The sequence below is a fragment of the Perissodus microlepis genome, chromosome 9 (assembly GCF_051167445.1).
Source record: "Perissodus microlepis isolate ML-2025 ecotype Zambia chromosome 9, ASM5116744v1, whole genome shotgun sequence".
Classification (NCBI taxonomy): domain Eukaryota; kingdom Metazoa; phylum Chordata; class Actinopteri; order Cichliformes; family Cichlidae; genus Perissodus; species Perissodus microlepis.
The window spans coordinates 30,329,820-30,348,208 of record NC_140469.1 but is presented as its reverse complement, the minus strand read 5'-3'; the positions used below and the strand labels follow the sequence as shown (position 1 = coordinate 30,348,208).

At 43.9% G+C, this 18,389-nt stretch overlaps 2 protein-coding genes across 2 annotated transcripts; one reads left to right on the top strand and one right to left on the bottom strand.

Annotated features, from left to right (window-relative positions):
* LOC146380807 (uncharacterized) lies at positions 1–746 on the top strand. Its single transcript, XM_084940231.1, has 2 exons — positions 1–514; positions 550–746. Exons 1-2 carry the CDS (start codon positions 109–111, stop codon positions 744–746), a joined length of 603 nt encoding a protein of 200 aa, XP_084796357.1. The 5' UTR covers positions 1–108.
* Positions 747–5,696: 4,950 nt separating this feature from the next.
* LOC146380806 (uncharacterized) lies at positions 5,697–17,708 on the bottom strand. Its single transcript, XM_084940159.1, has 4 exons — positions 17,161–17,708; positions 15,630–15,705; positions 14,323–15,421; positions 5,697–5,809 (listed from the first exon to the last, which is right to left on the bottom strand). Exons 2-3 carry the CDS (start codon positions 15,645–15,647, stop codon positions 14,324–14,326), a joined length of 1,116 nt encoding a protein of 371 aa, XP_084796285.1. The 5' UTR covers positions 15,648–15,705; positions 17,161–17,708; the 3' UTR covers positions 5,697–5,809; position 14,323.
* Between the last annotated feature and the right edge of the window lie 681 nt (positions 17,709–18,389).

Below are 18,389 nucleotides of genomic sequence, written 5' to 3'. Positions count from 1 at the left end.
TTACCCTTATCTTCCCTGCTTAGCCTCTGTGTCCTTGTCTTGTCTCGTGTGCATTACTTTCCCTGGAACAGTCTCTCACTGTCGTTCTCTAAAACCTAAAAGAGAATTATGGATTTGATCAACTGGTCTCTGAATGCTATTGACACCCTTTTCTCAACGAGAAGTCTGGGCTCGGGAGAGCCTGAGTGCCCTGGAGGGACTTTCCCTGCCGGATACACGATGGACGGGTGGCAGAACTGGAGGGTCATGTGTCTGGCGGGACTGTCGATCGAGGACACTGAAGATATCTACCTATTCGGAACCATGATAACAGGGTTCTTGCTGATCGGAGCTGGCTTGGCCCTGGTTTATCGGAGAAATAAGAGAGCGGAACCGGCTGTTCAAACCCCCCCAAGGCTGCCTGCTGGAATCGAAGCGATGGGACGAGGCGCGACCTCTCACAACGAACGCAGCATGGTTAACACCTTGGAGACGCTTACAGCTGCTGTGAAGGCTCAAAACAACACCATTGAGCGTATCCCCCCATACGCTCAATGGTGTTGTTTTGAGCCGTATACATCAGAGAGAGGCCTGCTCAAAATGAGACCCTTGAGCGAAAGTTGGAACACATCGCGGAACGGATCACTGCAGTTGTGAGGTCTCAGAATCAAAAGAATGACAACACCACGGAACAGAAGTTTGATACCATCATGGGGAGGCTCGCGGCTCTCCAACGGGAGATTGAGAGACCAGCGTCAGAGTGTTAAAGAGCAGCTTGACATTCTCCTGGGCTGCTTGCATGAAAAATTAACAAAACCAACATCGAAATGCGGACACCACCACGGCGCCAGCTGCAGGCCCAAGGCTGGAGCCGAACAATCACTCCCTGATAACGACTGTGTGATGACTATTCTTCCCATCCCATGCAAGGCCACCTGGATTGGCTGGAGGACTGTTTACTTAGCCTGATAGGGCGAAGGACACTGTCTCTGCTGAACTATGGACACGCACACACATACACTAAGCACTCACTCATCCCCCCTCCCCTTCCAACGCCTTCGATGCTTACCTCCCCCAATGTTGTGGACATCGGGTCAGCTGGCGGCGCAGTCAAAAGATTGCAGCAGTCCCAGATCAGATGTGCACACTGTGTTTATTGTGTTATGATATCCCCTACCCAACCCTGTGGCTTGTCATGTCTTTCATAATGTTGTGCTGTGGCCATTCATGTGCTTTTTTTTGTGCAGAGGAGTTTTTTTGTTTCCTGTCCTACCATGGAAGCACAGCATGAGTGGAGGTCTCTTTTTTTCCTCTTGTACCCTCCCGTTGTTGTGTACATTTCAGTGTTCTTTTCTGTAACACTACCGATCTCTGACTTGTAACCCCATGTGATGTCTGTGTTATGTGTGTAAGGTCGGGGGGAGGGGGGGTCCCATTTCACTGCAGGGCAACCTGCTTGTGACAAATAAAGCTGATTCTGATTCTGATTCTGAATACATATCCAAATTGTTATATCTATAAAAAGAAAGCTGACACTTTCGTGACTTTATCAAAGGTGTAAGCATCACAGCAGATGCCTTTGTGTCAAAGTAACTGAGGATAAAACATAAAAACATGAGGGCGATTTCCCTGGCCTGGGATTTTATAAAATTATTCTGCAGTAGATCAAAAACGAAAGAAAACCATTAATCAACATATGAACATTACCTGATGCTGCTGAAGTGAAGCAGAGCAAAGTTGCAGGGGTTTTATTAGAGACACGGCTAAGAGTTTTACAATTTTGCATAATTCTAAAAGGTTTAAATTTGTTCAGTAGCCTATTGAGCAGCAGAAATGAGGCTTTCTTTTCGGAAGTAAGTAAAAGGAAACAAACAGTGGCCGACAGCGCTAAACAATGGTAGACTGGTTGAATAAGAAAGAGAATAATGCAGAAAACAGATTTTTAGACAGGAAACTGTTCTTGAAGTACACAGAGAGAGAGCGAGAGAGACCTGTTCATGAAGTGTGATTTTATCGAGGTGGAAGCAAAACAGCAAAAGTAAGAGGGAATTCATGACGATGTTTATGTGAAGCGTAGTTTGGATCTTCTTTTGCTGGTGGTTCAGTCAATATTGTTTGGAGAGAGATCAAACCTGCAGCTTCAGAATCAGCGCAAAAAGGACGTAAACACAAAGAGCGGACCCGCCGAAACATCGGAATCAGCGAGCTATCGTCTTTTAGCCCTGACCGTTACCGTGCCGTCGGGTGAGAAAGGCGACATCTCACTGATTCTGATCCATGTTTACGTCTTTGTGCAGAATGCGTGTACCTGCTCTCATTTACTGTTTTAGCTGTTTGGAGGTGGTTGAAATTTTGTGAGGTTTAATCTGAGATTCTGGCGTTTGGGGAAAAATTAATTTACATTAAAAAATCGATTCAGGATTTTAATGAATCGATATCACGTTATCCAAGCCAGAATCGATTTTAATCGATAATCAAAACCCACCACTAGCCATAACACTATCAAAGCTTTCTTACTGATCCTAATTGTTACATTTTTAAACAGTATTAATCAGTAAGTGTTCATACAGCAAGTGGCACAAATTTTCATTAATATAATGGTAGATATATTTAACCTAAACATATGGGTCATGTGATTTGAACATGCAAGTTAAATGCTTAACACAGTCACTCCACAATATATATATGAGTGTATATATAATTACACAGAATTTATGAGAGTAACTATAATTACATGTCGAGTGTATACACGTATATATGTCATGATAAAATCCACAACAAGGTGAGCCCCACTTATTGTCCCCAAATAACCCTTTTTTCATTTAACCTTAGAAGAAATCATTTAGCCTTCTTTTTCTCAGCAATGCGTGTTCATGTTTGTCTTTTATTATTTAAGGAAGTACAGATTTGGCATTTGAAATTACAGCGTGATGGACCTTGATGTGAACCAGTGGTCAGCTTCACAGAAAGGATGAACCTGTAACCCTGAATCCTCCCTAAGTTGTGTTGCAATAGACGTAGGCTGCCGGGGATTGCCATGATACATTGAGTTTTTCCTTTCCAGTCACCTTTCTCACTCACTATGTGTTAATAGACCTCTCTGCATTGAATAATATCTGTTATTAACCTCTGTCTCTCTTCCACAGCATGTCTTTATCCTGTCTTCCTTCTCTCACCCCAACCGGTCGCAGCAGATGGCCCCGCCCCTCCCTGAGCCTGGTTCTGTCGGAGGTCTCTTCCTGTTAAAAGGGAGTTTTTCCTTCCCACTGTCGCCAAAGTGCTAGCTCATAGGGGGTCATATGATTGTTGGGTTTTTCTCTGTATCTACTGTACAATATAAAGCGCCTTGAGGCGACTTTTGTTGTGATTTGGCGCTATATAAATAAAATTGAATTGAATTGAATTGTAAGAGGGTAATACAGTTTTATACCATTTAAAAATGTTCTTCTGGGAAATAACACAGCCGATCCCGCTGCTCCCAACTGGATCTTCTTCTGCAATTCATCTACGTCTGCTCCTGCTCATTTACTGGAAAAAGGTAGAGAAAGAACACCGCCCTCCTTAATCTTGCTGTATTGCTATTATCTAACAATTCTCAGCCTGTAATTTTGTACTTATTATCTAAGTCTGGGATATTGTGTTCAGACTCCTTTAGCCCAGGAAAATTGCACCCTGACTGGTTATGATATGGAAGCATGTTTGGAAATCCCTCTGCAGCTCTGCATGTCAGTCTCAAAAATTCAGTTCAATCAAAGAGCTAAATTCACACTTTTACCCCATTATTACATGGAGGGCCAATTCTTAATAGAGCGTTGCAATGTATAAAAATCCCTAAACAAACTTTATTTAATCATGATATTCTTAACATGCACAGACAGTGAGCGTCTTCTCTCTGCTGAATCTCTGCATGTCTTATTTTCACCTTTGACCTTCACTGCGATGTCTGGGAGCCCGTCCCCTTCTCTCTGCCTCTCACACATCCAGTAGCAGGCCATGTTTGTGCCTTCATGAGCTGTACCATCCAGTGTTTTGCTTCATTTAGTCTTTCTTTTTATCAATTTTTTGTCAGTCTCATATTTACATTTTTCTTTATGTCCGGCAGATCTCTCAATCTTGCCAAATCCCATTACACACAATGTACATATGTTTGCAATTTGCCCTTTTTGCCCATTTTTAGAGACTCAAGTTCATTTATCAACACTTTTAACTGCTGGAATATTCTCTGAAAATAAACTGAGCGTTGAAACCAAATATTTCCTTGGATTTAAAGGAATATTAAAGGAATGAAAGGAATATTTGCAACGCCATCAAAACAGCACAATCTTCACACCAGCATTGACACCAAAAATATCACCTCTTTTATACTACTTGTTTAAATTGTATCCTACCTACACCCGTTTTCACATCTTGTCTTGTGTGATTAGGTAGAGGATCATTAGGAAGTCCCTAACAGGGGGGGCGCTCCCACAGAGCTTAAATCTGGAACTCTCCACCATTTGACCTTAGACCCGAAGAAGATTCTAGGATGAGAGGTGAAACGTCTTCAAGCAACTTAAAGAAATCCAGACGCTTTTCTTTCCAAGCTCCTTAGACTACGACGACCTGGATGACTGAGAACCTTTACAGACATAAGAGAAAACACCACACTACATAATAGAAAACAAAAAGCTAATTTATTCATCTGAATGCAGGAAGGAAGAAAGACAATGGGGAGGTTGAAGGTTCTATTTAGCATCTTTATCACGGACAGTGTTACAGCCTTTTTGCTGACAGAGACATCACTCATGGCCATCACACTAAACCAGAGTAGAAACGATTAAACAGCATTTAAGAAAACCCCAGAGCACTGGGCCATGACTGGTCTCACTGTGTTAGAGCTGATGAACAACGTCAGTAATCTGCAAACTTTAACCTCTAACAGTTTTTTGCTGCTTTACCCCAATTTTTCTAAAGATGTGTTGTCTTTTGCAGGCCACCACTGTAAATATGAATGTGGTCTTTGGCTGATCAAATAAAGCTCCACCTTGTGGAATAAATTTGTATTACATAGAAATATTGCCCAGCCCCAGTTCAGCTTTAAACTGAATTTCAAAAAGTAAAATACAAATTAAGACTTCAAAACAATGAAAATACAAAACTATAAAAACACTGAATAACTTCATCCAAGTGTGACATCAGCTGACACTCTTTACAGGAGTCCATCTGAACTCTGTGGAGCCTGATCTCAAGGTTTTTAAGTCTGACCCCGAAACCAGAAGAGGATCTTTCTGCCTCTGTAGATTCATTTTGATTTACTGATTTCAGTCCTGCATGATCACGCTGATGTTTGCACAGAGCAGATAATGAAGTGAATGTTTTTGCACATTGGCAACAGTGAAAAAGTTTATTTACAGTGTGGGATTGTTTGTGTTTGGAGTATGAACTGAGATTCCTGAAGCTCTGGTCACACTGGTCACAGGTAAATTATCTTACATGTGTGTACGTTCATGAAGGTTAAGATGCCTCGATCGTGAGAAGCTTCTGTCACAGTGTTTACACTTGTATGGTCTCTCTCCTGTGTGGACTTGTTTATGACTTTTAAGGTGACCTGCAGAGGTGAAGGATGACCCACACTGGTCACAGATGTGCTTTTTAACCCCACTGTGAATGAGTTCATGTATTTTTAAATTACTTCGAGTGGGGAAGCCTGTCACGTTCTTTGCAATAGTTGATTTTGTCTTCACTGTGTCTACGTTGATATATTTTTAGGGTCTGTTGCAGAGTGAAAGTCTTTCCCACCACCACAGTGACGACAGGGTTGAGAACTGGATCCATCTGTGTCACTCTGCTTCTAAACAAAGACACAAAGACAGTGTAAGTCAGGGAATTCCTTCAACATTTTAATTCTGAAAGTCGCCTGAAATAAAGAGCATCTCTGCCAATGTCCAATTACATTTTACTGTTTTCATTATAACACTCAGCTTAATGGGATACAATAAATGTCTTTGATGTAGAGGAACAGCAATAAGCACTGGTACCCTGGCTGCAGACAGACTCTCACCATACTTTGAGGACATTTAAATAAAACTCACAAACTATTAAAAGTAAGCTGATTCTGAGGGGGTCAGGTGGGATACACTGATTGGTTTTAGTTAGATGACCCTCCTGTTGTTCAGTTAGTAAATACAAGTAAAATGGATTGATTCTTATAAAGCTCTTTTTTATTCTGCCTGAGCACTCAAAGTGCTTTATACAACACGGTAAAGCACTTTGCATGCTTGAGTAAAGTGACCTGGTACTGAGACTCAATAGGTCTTTGTTGTAGAGCAGGCATAGGCAACCTTTCTGATGATGAGTGGCATCTAAAATTTCCTCTAAAGTCAATGTGTCATCGCAATAATTGCATTAACAATAAATTTAATAATGCTGCATATAAACAGTTACACACTATACAGAACAACTTTATAGAACTATACTTGCTATATTTCAATAAACACTTTTTATCCATAACATAACATTTAACCAAAACAGCAAAGGAAATATACAACAGAAAATGCAGATGGTACAACAATGATAAGAAAAAATAAACTGGGCTAATATGACTTTTCTTGATACAGGGATTTGCAGGTTAATGTGATCCCTGCCCCTGCTTTGTATTTGCCAGTTGTATTATCTGGGGATCACATTTTGTAACTCTTTGAGGTGTCCCGTTTTTCAACCCAATTCTCGTCTCTGACTTCGGACGGCTTTGCACCTTTTCTGCCAGGATTTTTTCTAACCACATCAAAACAATCCACAAGTCGTTCCAGAACATTTCCACAGCTACGCCATCTGACAGCACAGTGGAGTGGGATGTCTATGCATGAGCTATCCATCTCCTCGAGCACAGACTGGAATTGGCGGTGTCAAAGCAGATCGCTTAACGATAAAGTTCACGATTTTTGCCACTGTGGCCATGGCGTCATGAAGATCGGAATTTGACATCTTGGCACAAAGGTTTTCTAACTCTATTATTCAGTGTTGTTTAATGACGGGATGACCAACTTGTTCCTCAAGTAAGGTAACAGCACCCCTGTGTTTTCCAGCAATGGCTGGTGCATCATTATTTGTCACAGCAAAATGTAATGCCAATGCCTCGCTCATCAAAACACTCCTTAAAAACCTTGCCAATACCCTCATGTGCTGTGAATAAAGCACGACGGGACCACAGATCATCATTTAGAGCGTGTTTTCACATGGCGGGCGTGATTGCAGACCTGCATGGCATCTCCGACCACGCCTCACCACACCTCACCTCACGTTTTTTCAGGCATCGGGGTTAAGCAGAAGAGTTCCTCTTGTACTTCCACATCACAGTATCTTACCAGAACAGCCAAACGTGGAACGTCACTGATATCAACGCTTTTGTCCAAAGTAACACTAAACACCTGGGCTTCTTTCAAAGCAGCTGTTTGTTGGGCTCTGACATTGTTACCTATTTCCTGGATGTGTCATTCCACAGTTCTGGCTGATGCAGGTATGTCTTGAATCCTTGCTTTAATTGCATCTTTGTTTGGAACCCCATGAAATAACATCTCTGAGCTTGAGAGAAAAGCCTCCTTAATAAATTCTCCATCTGTAAAAAGCTCTCTATGTTTAGCAATACACTGCCCAATACGAAAACTTACTTATGGTCCATGATGTTTAGCAGCTGTAAAAACGTGCAAGAGTACTTGCTTGCTTCTCATATCTTGACACAGCACGTGTAATTGATTCAACTTTCTCTGCCTCATACTTGAAGCTTCTTGATCTTTCATCTCAAAATGTTGTTTAACATTGGAGGTCTGGCAACCAACACTCTCAAGGCAAAGGGCACATACAGCATGATCTTTCTGTTGCACAAAACCCCAGTCTTCTGTCCAAATTGGCATAAAAGTCCAGGAATTATCTTTTTTCGCTCGCTTCAAGGCCATATTATACAGGACTGGCTAGCTAGCAGCATCCCTCTCCCCTGTAATTTTTAGCCAATTGGAAAATCTCCTCCTTGAATCGCTACCTTATCGTGGTGGAGGGGTTTGTGTGTCCCAGGGATCCCAGGGGATATATTGTCTGGGGGCTTTTGCCCCCTGGTAGGGTCTCCCATGGCAAATTGGTCCTGGGTGAGGGACCAGACAAAGAGCGATTCAGAAGACCCTTATGAAAAGAACATCGAGGGAACAGTTTACCCTGCCCGGGATAGGGTTACCGGGGCCCCGCCCTGGAGCCAGGCCCGGGGAGGGTGCCCGAGGGCGAGTGTCTGGTGGCCGTGCCTTAGTCCATGGGGCCCGGCCGGGCACAGCCCGAAGAGGAGACATGGGCCTATCCTCCCGCAGGCCCACCACCCGCAGGAGGCGCAATAGGGGTCGGGTGCATTGTGTGCCGGGTGGCGGCCAGGAGCAGAGGCCCTGGCGGACTAACCCCCGGCTGCCAAGACTGGCAATAGGGACATGGAATGTCACCTCTCTGGTGGGGAAGGAGAGTGAGTTAGTGCGTGAGGTTGAGAGGTACCGGCTAGATATAGTCGGGCTCACCTCTACGCATGGCTTGGGCTCTGGAACCAGTCTCCTGGAGAGGGGCTGGACTCTGTCTCAGTCTGGAGTTGCCCCTGGTGAGAGGCGGCGGGCTGGGGTGGGTATTCTAATATCCCCCCGGCTTGCTGCCGGTACGTTGGGGTTTTTCCCGGTGGATGAGAGGGTTTGTTCCCTGCGCCTTAGGGTCGGGGAACTGGTCCTGACTGTCATCTGCGCTTATGCGCCGAGTGTCAGTTCGGAGTACCCAGCCTTCTTAGAGTCCCTGGGGGTGGGGGGGGTGGGGGGGGTGCTGGAAGGTGCTCCACCTGGAGACTCTGTTGTCCTGCTGGGAGACTTCAATGCTCACGTGGGTAACGACAGTGAGACCTGGAGGGGCGTGATTGGGAGGAACAGCCTCCCTGATCTGAACCTGAGTGGTGCTTTGTTATTGGACTTCTGTGCTAATCACAGTTTGGCCATAACGAACACCTTGTTCGAACATAAGAGTGTCCATAAGTGCACGTGGCACCAGGACGCTCTAGGCCGTAGGTCGATGATCAATTTTGTAATCGTATCACCAGACCTGCGACCATATGTTCTGGACACTCGGGTAAAGAGAAGGGCTGAGCTGTCAACTGATCACCACCTGGTGGTGAGTTGGATCAGGTGGCGGGGGAGGACGCTGGACAGACCTGGTGCACCTAAACGCGTAGTGAGGGTGTGCTGGGAACATATAGCAGAGGCCCCAGTCCGCGAGATCTTCAACGCACACCTCCGGCAGAGCTTCAACAGCATTCCGAGGGAGACTGGGGACATTGAGTCCGAATGGACCATGTTCAGCGTCTCCATTGCCGAAGCTGCTGCATTGAGCTGCGGCCGCAAGGTGGTTGGTGCCTGCCGTGGTGGTAATCCCCGAACCAAATGGTGGACACCAGAGGTGAAGGGAGCCACCAGGCTGAAGAAGGAGTCCTATCGGGCTTGGTTAGCCTGTGGGACTCCGCAGGCAGCCGACAGGTATCGACAGGCCAAGCGGAATGCGGCTCGGGCAGTGGCTGAAGCAAAAACTCGGGTGTGGGAGGAGTTCGGAGAGGCCATGGAAAAAGACTTTTGGACTGCCTCGAAGAGATTCTGGCAAACCGTCAGGCGTCTCAGGAGGGGAAAGCGGTGCTCTACCTGCACTGTGTATAGTGCTGGCGGAGCGCTGCTGACATCGACTGAGAAAATTGTCAGGCGGTGGAAGGAATACTTCGAGGACCTCCTTAATCCCACTGACACGTCTTCCGAGGAGGAAGCAGAGTCTGGGGATGAGGGGAATGACCCGCCAATTTCCGGGGGCGAGGTCACTGACGCAGTTAAACAACTCCTTGGTGGCAGAGCCCCTGGTGTTGATGAGGTCCGCCCTGAGTTCCTGAAGGCTCTGGACGATGTAGGGCTGTCCTGGTTGACACGCCTCTGCAATGTTGCGTGGAGATCAGGGGCAGTACCCGTGGACTGGCAGACCGGGGTGGTGGGTCCCATCTTTAAGAAGGGGAACAGGGGGTGTGTTCCAACTACAGGGGGATCACACCCTCAGCCTCCCTGGGAAAGTCTATGCCAGGGTGCTGGAAAGGAGAGTTCGTCCGCTAGTCGAACCTCGGATACAGGAGGAACAATCCCTCGGGGTGTCCTGTGGGAGGTGTTGCGGGAGTATGGGGTGTCTGGCCCATTGCTACGGGCCATTCGATCCCTATACAACCGTTGCAAGAGCTTGGTTCGCATTGCCGGCAATAAGTAAGGACTCGTTCCCGGTGGGTGATGGGCTCCGCCAGGGCTGCCCTTTGTCTCCGGTTCTGTTCATAATTTTTATGGACAGGATTTCTAGGCGCAGCCAAGTGGCGGAGGGCTTTCGCTTTGGTGGCCTCAGAATCTCATCTCTGATTTTTGCGGATGATGTGGTTCTGTTGGCTTCATCGGGTGAGGCCCTCCAGCTCGCACTGGAACGGTTCGCAGCCGAGTGTGAAGCAGCGGGAATGAGGATCAGCACCTCCAAATCTGAGGCCATGGTTCTCAGCTGGAAAAGGGTGGAGTGCCCACTCCCGGTCGAGGATGAGTTCCTGCCCCAAGTGGAGGAGTTCAAGTATCTCGGGATCTTGTTCGCGAGTGATGGGAGAAGGGAGCCGGAGATCGACAGACGGATTGGGGCTGCAGTTGCAGTAATGCAGATGCTGCACCGGTCCGTCGTGGTGAAGAGGGAGCTGAGTGTAAAAGCGAAGCTCTCAATTTACCGGTCGATCTACGTCCCTAACCTCACCTATGGCCACGAGCTGTGGGTAGTGACCGAAAGAACAAGATCGCGGATACAAGCGGCAGAAATGAGCTTCCTCCAAAGGGTGGCTGGCCTCTCCCTTAGAGATAGGGTGACAAGTTCGGCCATCCGGGAGGGGCTCAGAGTAGAGCCGCTGCTGCTCCACATCGAAAGGAGCCAGCTGAGGTGGTTCGGGCATCTGACAAGGATGCCCCCTGGGCGCCTCCTGGGTGAGGTGTTCCAGGCATGTCCCACCGGGAGGAGGCCCCGGGGCAGACCCAGGACACGCTGGAGAGATTATATCTCTCGGCTGGCCTGGGAACACCTTGATGTTCCCCCGGATAAGCTGGAGGAGGTGGCTGGGGAGAGGGAGGTCTGGGCCTCTTTGCTTAGGCTGCTGCCCCCGCGACCCGGCCTCGGATAAAGCGGATGAAGATGGATGGATGGAAAATCTGAACTGAAACCAGTAGGTGGGCTTGTTAGCTTAGATACTGTCATGAAGAAGTGGCGAAACTGATGTCTGTGTGTGAGCGAATTTGTGATGTGCATTGGTGGTAGATATCTAGACTGGTAGATATTTATTTTTAAATACACCTTCTCAGATTATGATCACTGCATGTCGTGCCATCACAACCCTTCGCATGCCAGCTGTGGCATGAGTGCCCATGGTTGGCAACCCCTGATGTAGACGAACAGCAACAAGCACTGGCTGCAAACAGACTCTCACCATACTTTAAAGGACATGTAAATAAAACTTACAGACCATTAAAAGTAAGTTGATTCTGGGGGAGTCAGGGGGGATGCACAAACCTCAGAAATAAAAAGTGCTGTTCTTTATTTGGAAGTAAATGTATTTATTTTAAAAGTTTTAGAGGGTTCCTCTACAGTATATATATCCAAGCTATATGATCATAATTATAATATTATAATATAATATAAGAATAATATTTCTGATAGAGTCAAAATCAAATTGAATTGGGACCTGGTGAATCGACCTAATTGCTCTTAGGACCAAAGAAGCTTCTCGGAAGATAGTTGAAACATCTTCAAGAAAGTCCAGTTGCCTTCCTTTCAGTGCTCTTTAGACTACCCAGTAAGGTTGGGTGATATGTAAAAATTTTCCAACCAACAATCGTCAGTCCACTAACTGAGATATTCGCGCATGCGGAGACTTTTTGATGGGCGGAGCAATGTAATCATCCACGGACTGATTTGCGGGTTTAGAACACAGAAGAAGTCCAAACATGGGCGAACTTATTGCCACATTGTACACTGGAAGGTGCAGATAGATTTCCTGTCAAATTTGTATGTTTTTAAAAGTTTTGTTTGGAGGGAATATTTTACCTTATTTATTTTAATAAAGATACTATAAATTTCATTCTTTGAATTCTTTTGGCGGCAAAGAAAGCTGAAAAAAATGATCTTTATTTTACATTTCCGGAAACGGAGACCCGAACACATGAACACACACGCTCAGGTCTGAAAGCAGTAGCAGCCAGCATGGTTATATACATTTCCGCTGCACGTCACACACACCCTCAGTTTACTCAGTTCCTCTTTCTTTGTGTCAGATTTCAGGTGCAGCTCTGCACTAAACTTCCTCTTTTTTTTACTTCTCCTTTCTAAAGTCTGTTGCCAGGGCAACTTGTCACCCTCTGACCTAGATCTTTGTCACCTCTGGGCCTGGTTTATAAAGGCCTCTATTATTAAAATTCATGAAACAATATAATCAGAAAATAAGCATTAAGAATATATATATTTAAATCCTAACAATACTTTTTGGATTATTCATTTATTTATTTATTTGAGACGCACTAAATCACACTGAAGACTTAACTCTACGCCAGACTTTTTTTTTTTCTTATGTTTGCTGGAAAAGACCTTTTGAAATTTAACTTATTTGTTGTTTGGACAAGCGTGTAAAACATAAACACTAGAACAGCCTGTAAACATGGTTATAGTGGAAAAAGAAGCCAGTTTCTCTTTGTTTCCCTCTCCACCATTGTGGTTATTATATTTGAATAAAATGTTTTTGGGTTTTTCTGAACACAGGCTACTGCCTTGCTTTCTATCTGTTATGACTTTGAGTAAATGGATTGCTGCTGCATTTGAGAGCACTATGATGAGGGTGCCGTTAAAACAGCGCTATTATTTATTTCTCGTGACTGCTTCTATTAGCTTCAACCAACATTATTAGCTTACTTAAACTTACTCTTGGGCAAATAAATACAGTGCAAAAACAAACAAACATCCATTTATTTTACTTAAACAAGCAGCTGTTTTTTATGTGTATTAAAGCTATATAAATATTTAACAGTGCAAATGCAAATTCCTTGCTGAAAGTTTAACCAAAAGGCATTTCCAGTAGAAATGGGCTGACATATCCTGAGCATAACCATGTATAACATCCACTGAGGTGCTTTGCTACATTAAACTGCAGTGTGCCAAATAAAAAAGTCAAATATGTATTTTTCGGACCACAAGGTGCACGGGATTATTAGGCACATTAAGCGAAACAAAGCAGTCAGATAAATCAAACTATTCAACTCATTCTTCTTGCTTCCTCTACTTCTGTACCATTGATTCATTAATTCTGTATTCTATCACAGCTGCTCTATTCTCATGTTGTTCATGGAAAGCACTCCAAGGGATCATTAACACCGCCCAAAAGATCATTGGCTGCCCTCTCCCCACACTGGAAGTTCTACACAACGTCCACTGTTTTAAAAAGGCCCAAAACATCATAAAAGACACCTCACATCCTGGCCACTCCCTGTTTGAACTGTTGCCCTCAGGCAGACGGTACAGGGCAATCAGCGCAAGGACTAACAGACTCAAACACAGTTGTTATCCAACTGCAATAACACATCTGAATACTACAAAAAAATGTCCATCACGCCACTCTTGTGTTAATCTATGCACGGTCTGAAGCATGTGTGTGGGAATGTATGTGAATGTTTTACTGTTACGTCTTATTAGTATTTTAAGTATTCTATCTATTTTATTTATTGAATTTTATTGTTTTATTTATATTTTGATATTGCTAGGGATGATGCAATGATCGGGGACCATTCTTAATTTCGTTGTTCTTGTGACAATGACAATAAAGTTTCTGATTCTGATTCTTGTTGCAGTATATTAATGACTAACCTCATATTGTGGATGGATTATCTCGGTTGTTCTCCTGACTGAAGTTTGGTCTGTTTACAGCATCCTGGCATGCGATTGCATTTGTCTCTAACCATCAGGAACCTTCACGTTAACTTTTATCGAGTGAGAGAGCGCCTTTTAGTTGTTGTTGTTGTTGTGCTAAGCTAATAGGCAGAATGCTACAGGTATAGCTCTAAAGAATGTAGCATTGTGGGCAGTGTAGTCCGTGCTGCAGGGAGAATGGACTGCCTTATTCGTTATGTATCTGTGAGCAAGAGGAGGGAGAAAAAGGTGAGTGGAAAAGTAGAGTTGTCATCGAGCAAAAACGGGAGCTGGAAGCATTTAATGAGAAGAGTTGGTCCAGTCAGTCTTAAATAAGAAGATAACAATATACATACATACCTCACAGTAACTGCACTTGCAGTTTCTTTCTGGTGTGGATCTGTTGGTGGATTTTAAGGTAATGTGGAGCTTTAAAAGTCTTATCACAAAGGTCACATTTATAAGGTCTCCCCACAGTGTGGGTAAACATATGGTGTTGTAAGTCTTTATATTTCACAAACAGTTTCCCACACTGATCACAGCAGTAAACGTCATTTCCAGTGTGAATGCGGAGGTGAATATTTAGGCTGCCTAGCCAGCGGAAGGTTTTTCCACATATGTGGCAGCTGTACGCCTTAAATCCGGCGTGGATAACTTGATGACGCTGTAAGAGGCCACTGTGAGTAAAAGCTCTGCCACACTGATCACAGCTGTATGCTTTAACTCCACTGTGGATGAGTTGGTGCGTTCGTAAGCTTCCAGCGTGGGTAAAAGATTTTCCACACAAGTCACAGCTGTATGCTTTAACTCCACTGTGGATGAGTTGGTGTCTTTTTAAACTAACAGCCTGGGTAAAAGATTTTCCACACAAGTCACAGGTGTATGCTTTAAAGCCACTGTGGATGAGTTGGTGTGTCTGTAAGTTAACAGCCTGGGTAAAAGATTTTCCACACAAGTCACAGGTGTATGCTTTAACTCCACTGTGGATGAGTTGGTGTCTTTTTAAGCTTCCAGCCTGGGTAAAAGATTTTCCACACAAGTCACAGGTGTATGCTTTAAGTCCACCGTGGATGAGTTGGTGTGTTTGTAAGCTTCCAGTGTGGGTAAAAGATTTTCCACACAACTCACAGGTGTATGCTTTAACGCCACTGTGGATGAGCTGATGTGATTTTAAGCTTCCAGCCCAGGTAAAAGATTTTCCACACAAGTCACAGGTGTATGCTTTAACGCCGCTGTGGATAAGCTGATGTGATTTTAAGCCTCGAGGTTGGGTAAAAGATTTTCCACACAAGTCACAGGTGTATGCTTTAACGCCACTGTGGATGAGTTGGTGTGTTTTTAAGCTTCCAGCCCGAGTAAAATCCTTCCCACACTCATCACAGCTGTATTTCTTCTCTCCCTTTCTTCTGTGAGGTTTGTCGGCCTCCTGAGAGCGCTGACTTCTCGCTCCATGTTGGTCCTGCAGTGACAGAGATACAAACAGAGGCAGTGAGTGAAATGCAGTCGTGGAACAAACTGAAACTCCATTAGTGGAATCAAAGATGTCAACAAACACATTGTAGGTGTGTTACCACCACCTTCTGCTGATAGTATCACATTACAATGATGTGCTACAATGAGAGTTGTAACGTGCACACAGTTTCAATAGCAGAGATATTCTTGCTCACCTTTTGGGTTGAAGTCATTGTTTCCTCTGTAGTGGCTGAGCTGAGTCTAAATGGCTCGTCTCCTCCTGATGATCAGCTGGAACAAAATATATATTTATATGTATTTCATCCTTGACCAAAAGAAGCTGAGATGGAAAGCTCAAATCCACTCAAACTAAATGTCTTCAGTCAGTGTGTCAGCCTTATTAAATTCCGTTCTTTTGAATTCTTTTGGCGACAGAGAAAGACTGGACTCAGAGTGGTCAAGCTAAAAAAAAAATAAAGATATTCATTTTACATTTCCGGAAACGGAGGTCTGTCACACTAACACACGCTTTTTCCATCTAGTTTCCTGTGTTTTATTAATATGGCGCAGCAGCTCTATACTTCCTGTTTCTTAACTTCCCCTTACTGAAGCCTCTGTTGCTAGGCGACCTGTCACCCTCTAACCTAGTTCTTTCTCACAGACTTTATTGTAAAGCACAAAAAACAATATAATCAGAAAATAAGGACTAAGGATACATATTTATTTCGTAACAGCCTCCAGTTAAAAACAGTGGTGAGAAAATGCACTAATGAACCTCCACTGATTGAGTAAAAGAAGTTTGGTGCTTCATTTGAACCTCATAGATTTTATTTTAAAAAAGGAAAAAAAAAACACACTAAAAAACAGAAGGTGAGCTGATAGTAAGAGGGTCATCGTCTCACACTACATCAAGATTCTTAGACCATGTCATGGTTCACTTGATCCCTGCAAAAAGGCACAAACTGAAACTGTCTTAAGCTTTTGTTAAGACACTGAAGCAGTGGACTGATGAGGCTGTGGAGAATCTGCAGGTGTGTCTGGACTGCACCGACTGGGAGGTTTTCAGGATTGTTACCAACAGTTTGGATTATTATAGAGATGCTGTGACATCAGCTTCTGTGAGGAAGCTGCACAGCATCACACACCAGGGTGAGTTAGAATAATGACCAGCTCTGGTTCACAGCTAAGAATATATATATTTAAATCCTAACAATACCCAACAGGATTAAAAACATTCTTCTTCTCCCAAATCACCAAGAGCTGCACATTAACCACCACATTATGTTTTAATTCTCAGCGCTTTCAAATATGAACTTTCATCTCTGTTTCATTAGTTTTGTTAACATCTTCCTGTGCATCACTTTACAGCAGCCAGACTCATTGAAATGAGACTTTGTAGGAGTTCACTTCCTCTCATGTGTTCATCCACAGCAGCTGGACAAACTTATTGTGACCCTGATACTGCAGCAGATCGCCCTGATTTCCTGTTATCACTTCAAATAGAAATGAGACTGTAGAGGTTTGGTGCATGCAGAAAAACAGCTGCAGGGCCAATGAAAAGACTTCTGCTCCAACTTCTCCCAGCATGCTGAGCTAATGATTAGTTGGTGTTTTTCTCCAAACACTCTCTCACTCTTCTCTCAACGTGTTCACAACGTTTTACACCGAGGAGAGCAGCAGAAGACCTCATTCAGGAGCTAAACTCAACATGAACTGAACTCACAGTAAAGTTAGCTCGGTGCTTACCTTTAGATGAGCCCACAAACCGAGAGAAACTCCGTGATGAAGCTGGAACTCTTTCCAAACACAGGAAACAGATCAGGGAGCAGAGACCCACGTGGTTCACGCTGATCGCAGCCACGATCCAGGAGACAAGGGTGGGCAGATCGATGCAGTTATCGATCAGGACGTTGGTAGTGGTGTATGATCAATACTTTAGTTTGTTTCTCTCCTCTAAGTTCACTACTTTACTCCCGTTTCATGAAAAAGCAGCTCTCTCTGCTTGACAACTCTCATGCACACATTTGCTCCGCCCCACTCTTCCGACTCTGCTGTGGTTTGTTACTGTGCGGTCACGTAACTGCGTTACACATCGTGAGTAGGTGGGGTGTTTTCCAAAAGTACCTCCTCTTTCCTTTTCCTCGGTTCTTTTCCTTTGCCTCGTTGAAAACGTCATCGTGGGAAGGAGAATTGCTAAGGACACAGGAAAAGAGAAGAGCGGTGCTGAGAATTGGAACAGCCTTACACTAGTCTCTCTATCAATGGCTGTATCCCAATTAAGAGACCGCACGCTTGAAGTACGCGCACTACGTGTACTACGTACGGTGCGTACTATAAGTACGCGGAAGTGAGAGGCTTGTGAAATGGGACGGTCTAGCCTTCGTTGGGCTGTTCAGGTTGCCTAGCAACCATGATACTAACCGCGAGAAACGTTTCATACAGCTTTGTTTGACAGAAATGAAGGAGAAAAATTTTTTTGTTTGTCATTCATTTTTGTCATGAAATCACTTTGATTAGTTGAGTATCTGAGGCTGAGACCACAGGACTGTAAAACATGATTGTTGGGCTTCATTTCTGTACTGAACAGTCATTTCAAGATTAGTTAGTAAATAACAATTAGCTAACGTTGGTCATGAGACTAAAATCATCTCACTGTGGTAATGTAAATATAATGTAGCCAATATTATATTTATTGTCAGATTAGTATTTTATATATATATATATATATATATATGTATATATATATATATTTATATACATATATATATATATATATATATTACGTATATATATTACGATATTACGTATCGGTATCGGTCCGATACTGATGTAAATTACTGGATCAGATATCGGAGAGAAATAAAAAATGTAATTCGATCCATTAAATATCAAAAAAGCACCTCACAGAACTTGCGACACGGCGTAACTCGGCTCATAACGTAGCACGTTGCAGCAGTGTGCTCTCGTGATAGAGC

Bases quoted from the DNA above. Each gene is read 5' to 3' on its own strand.
- LOC146380807 (XM_084940231.1), top strand. From the start codon at position 109: ATGGATTTGATCAACTGGTCTCTGAATGCTATTGACACCCTTTTCTCA. The intron at 515-549 runs GTATCCCCCCAT...TGTTGTTTTGAG, and splicing joins TCAAAACAACACCATTGAGC to CCGTATACATCAGAGAGAGG.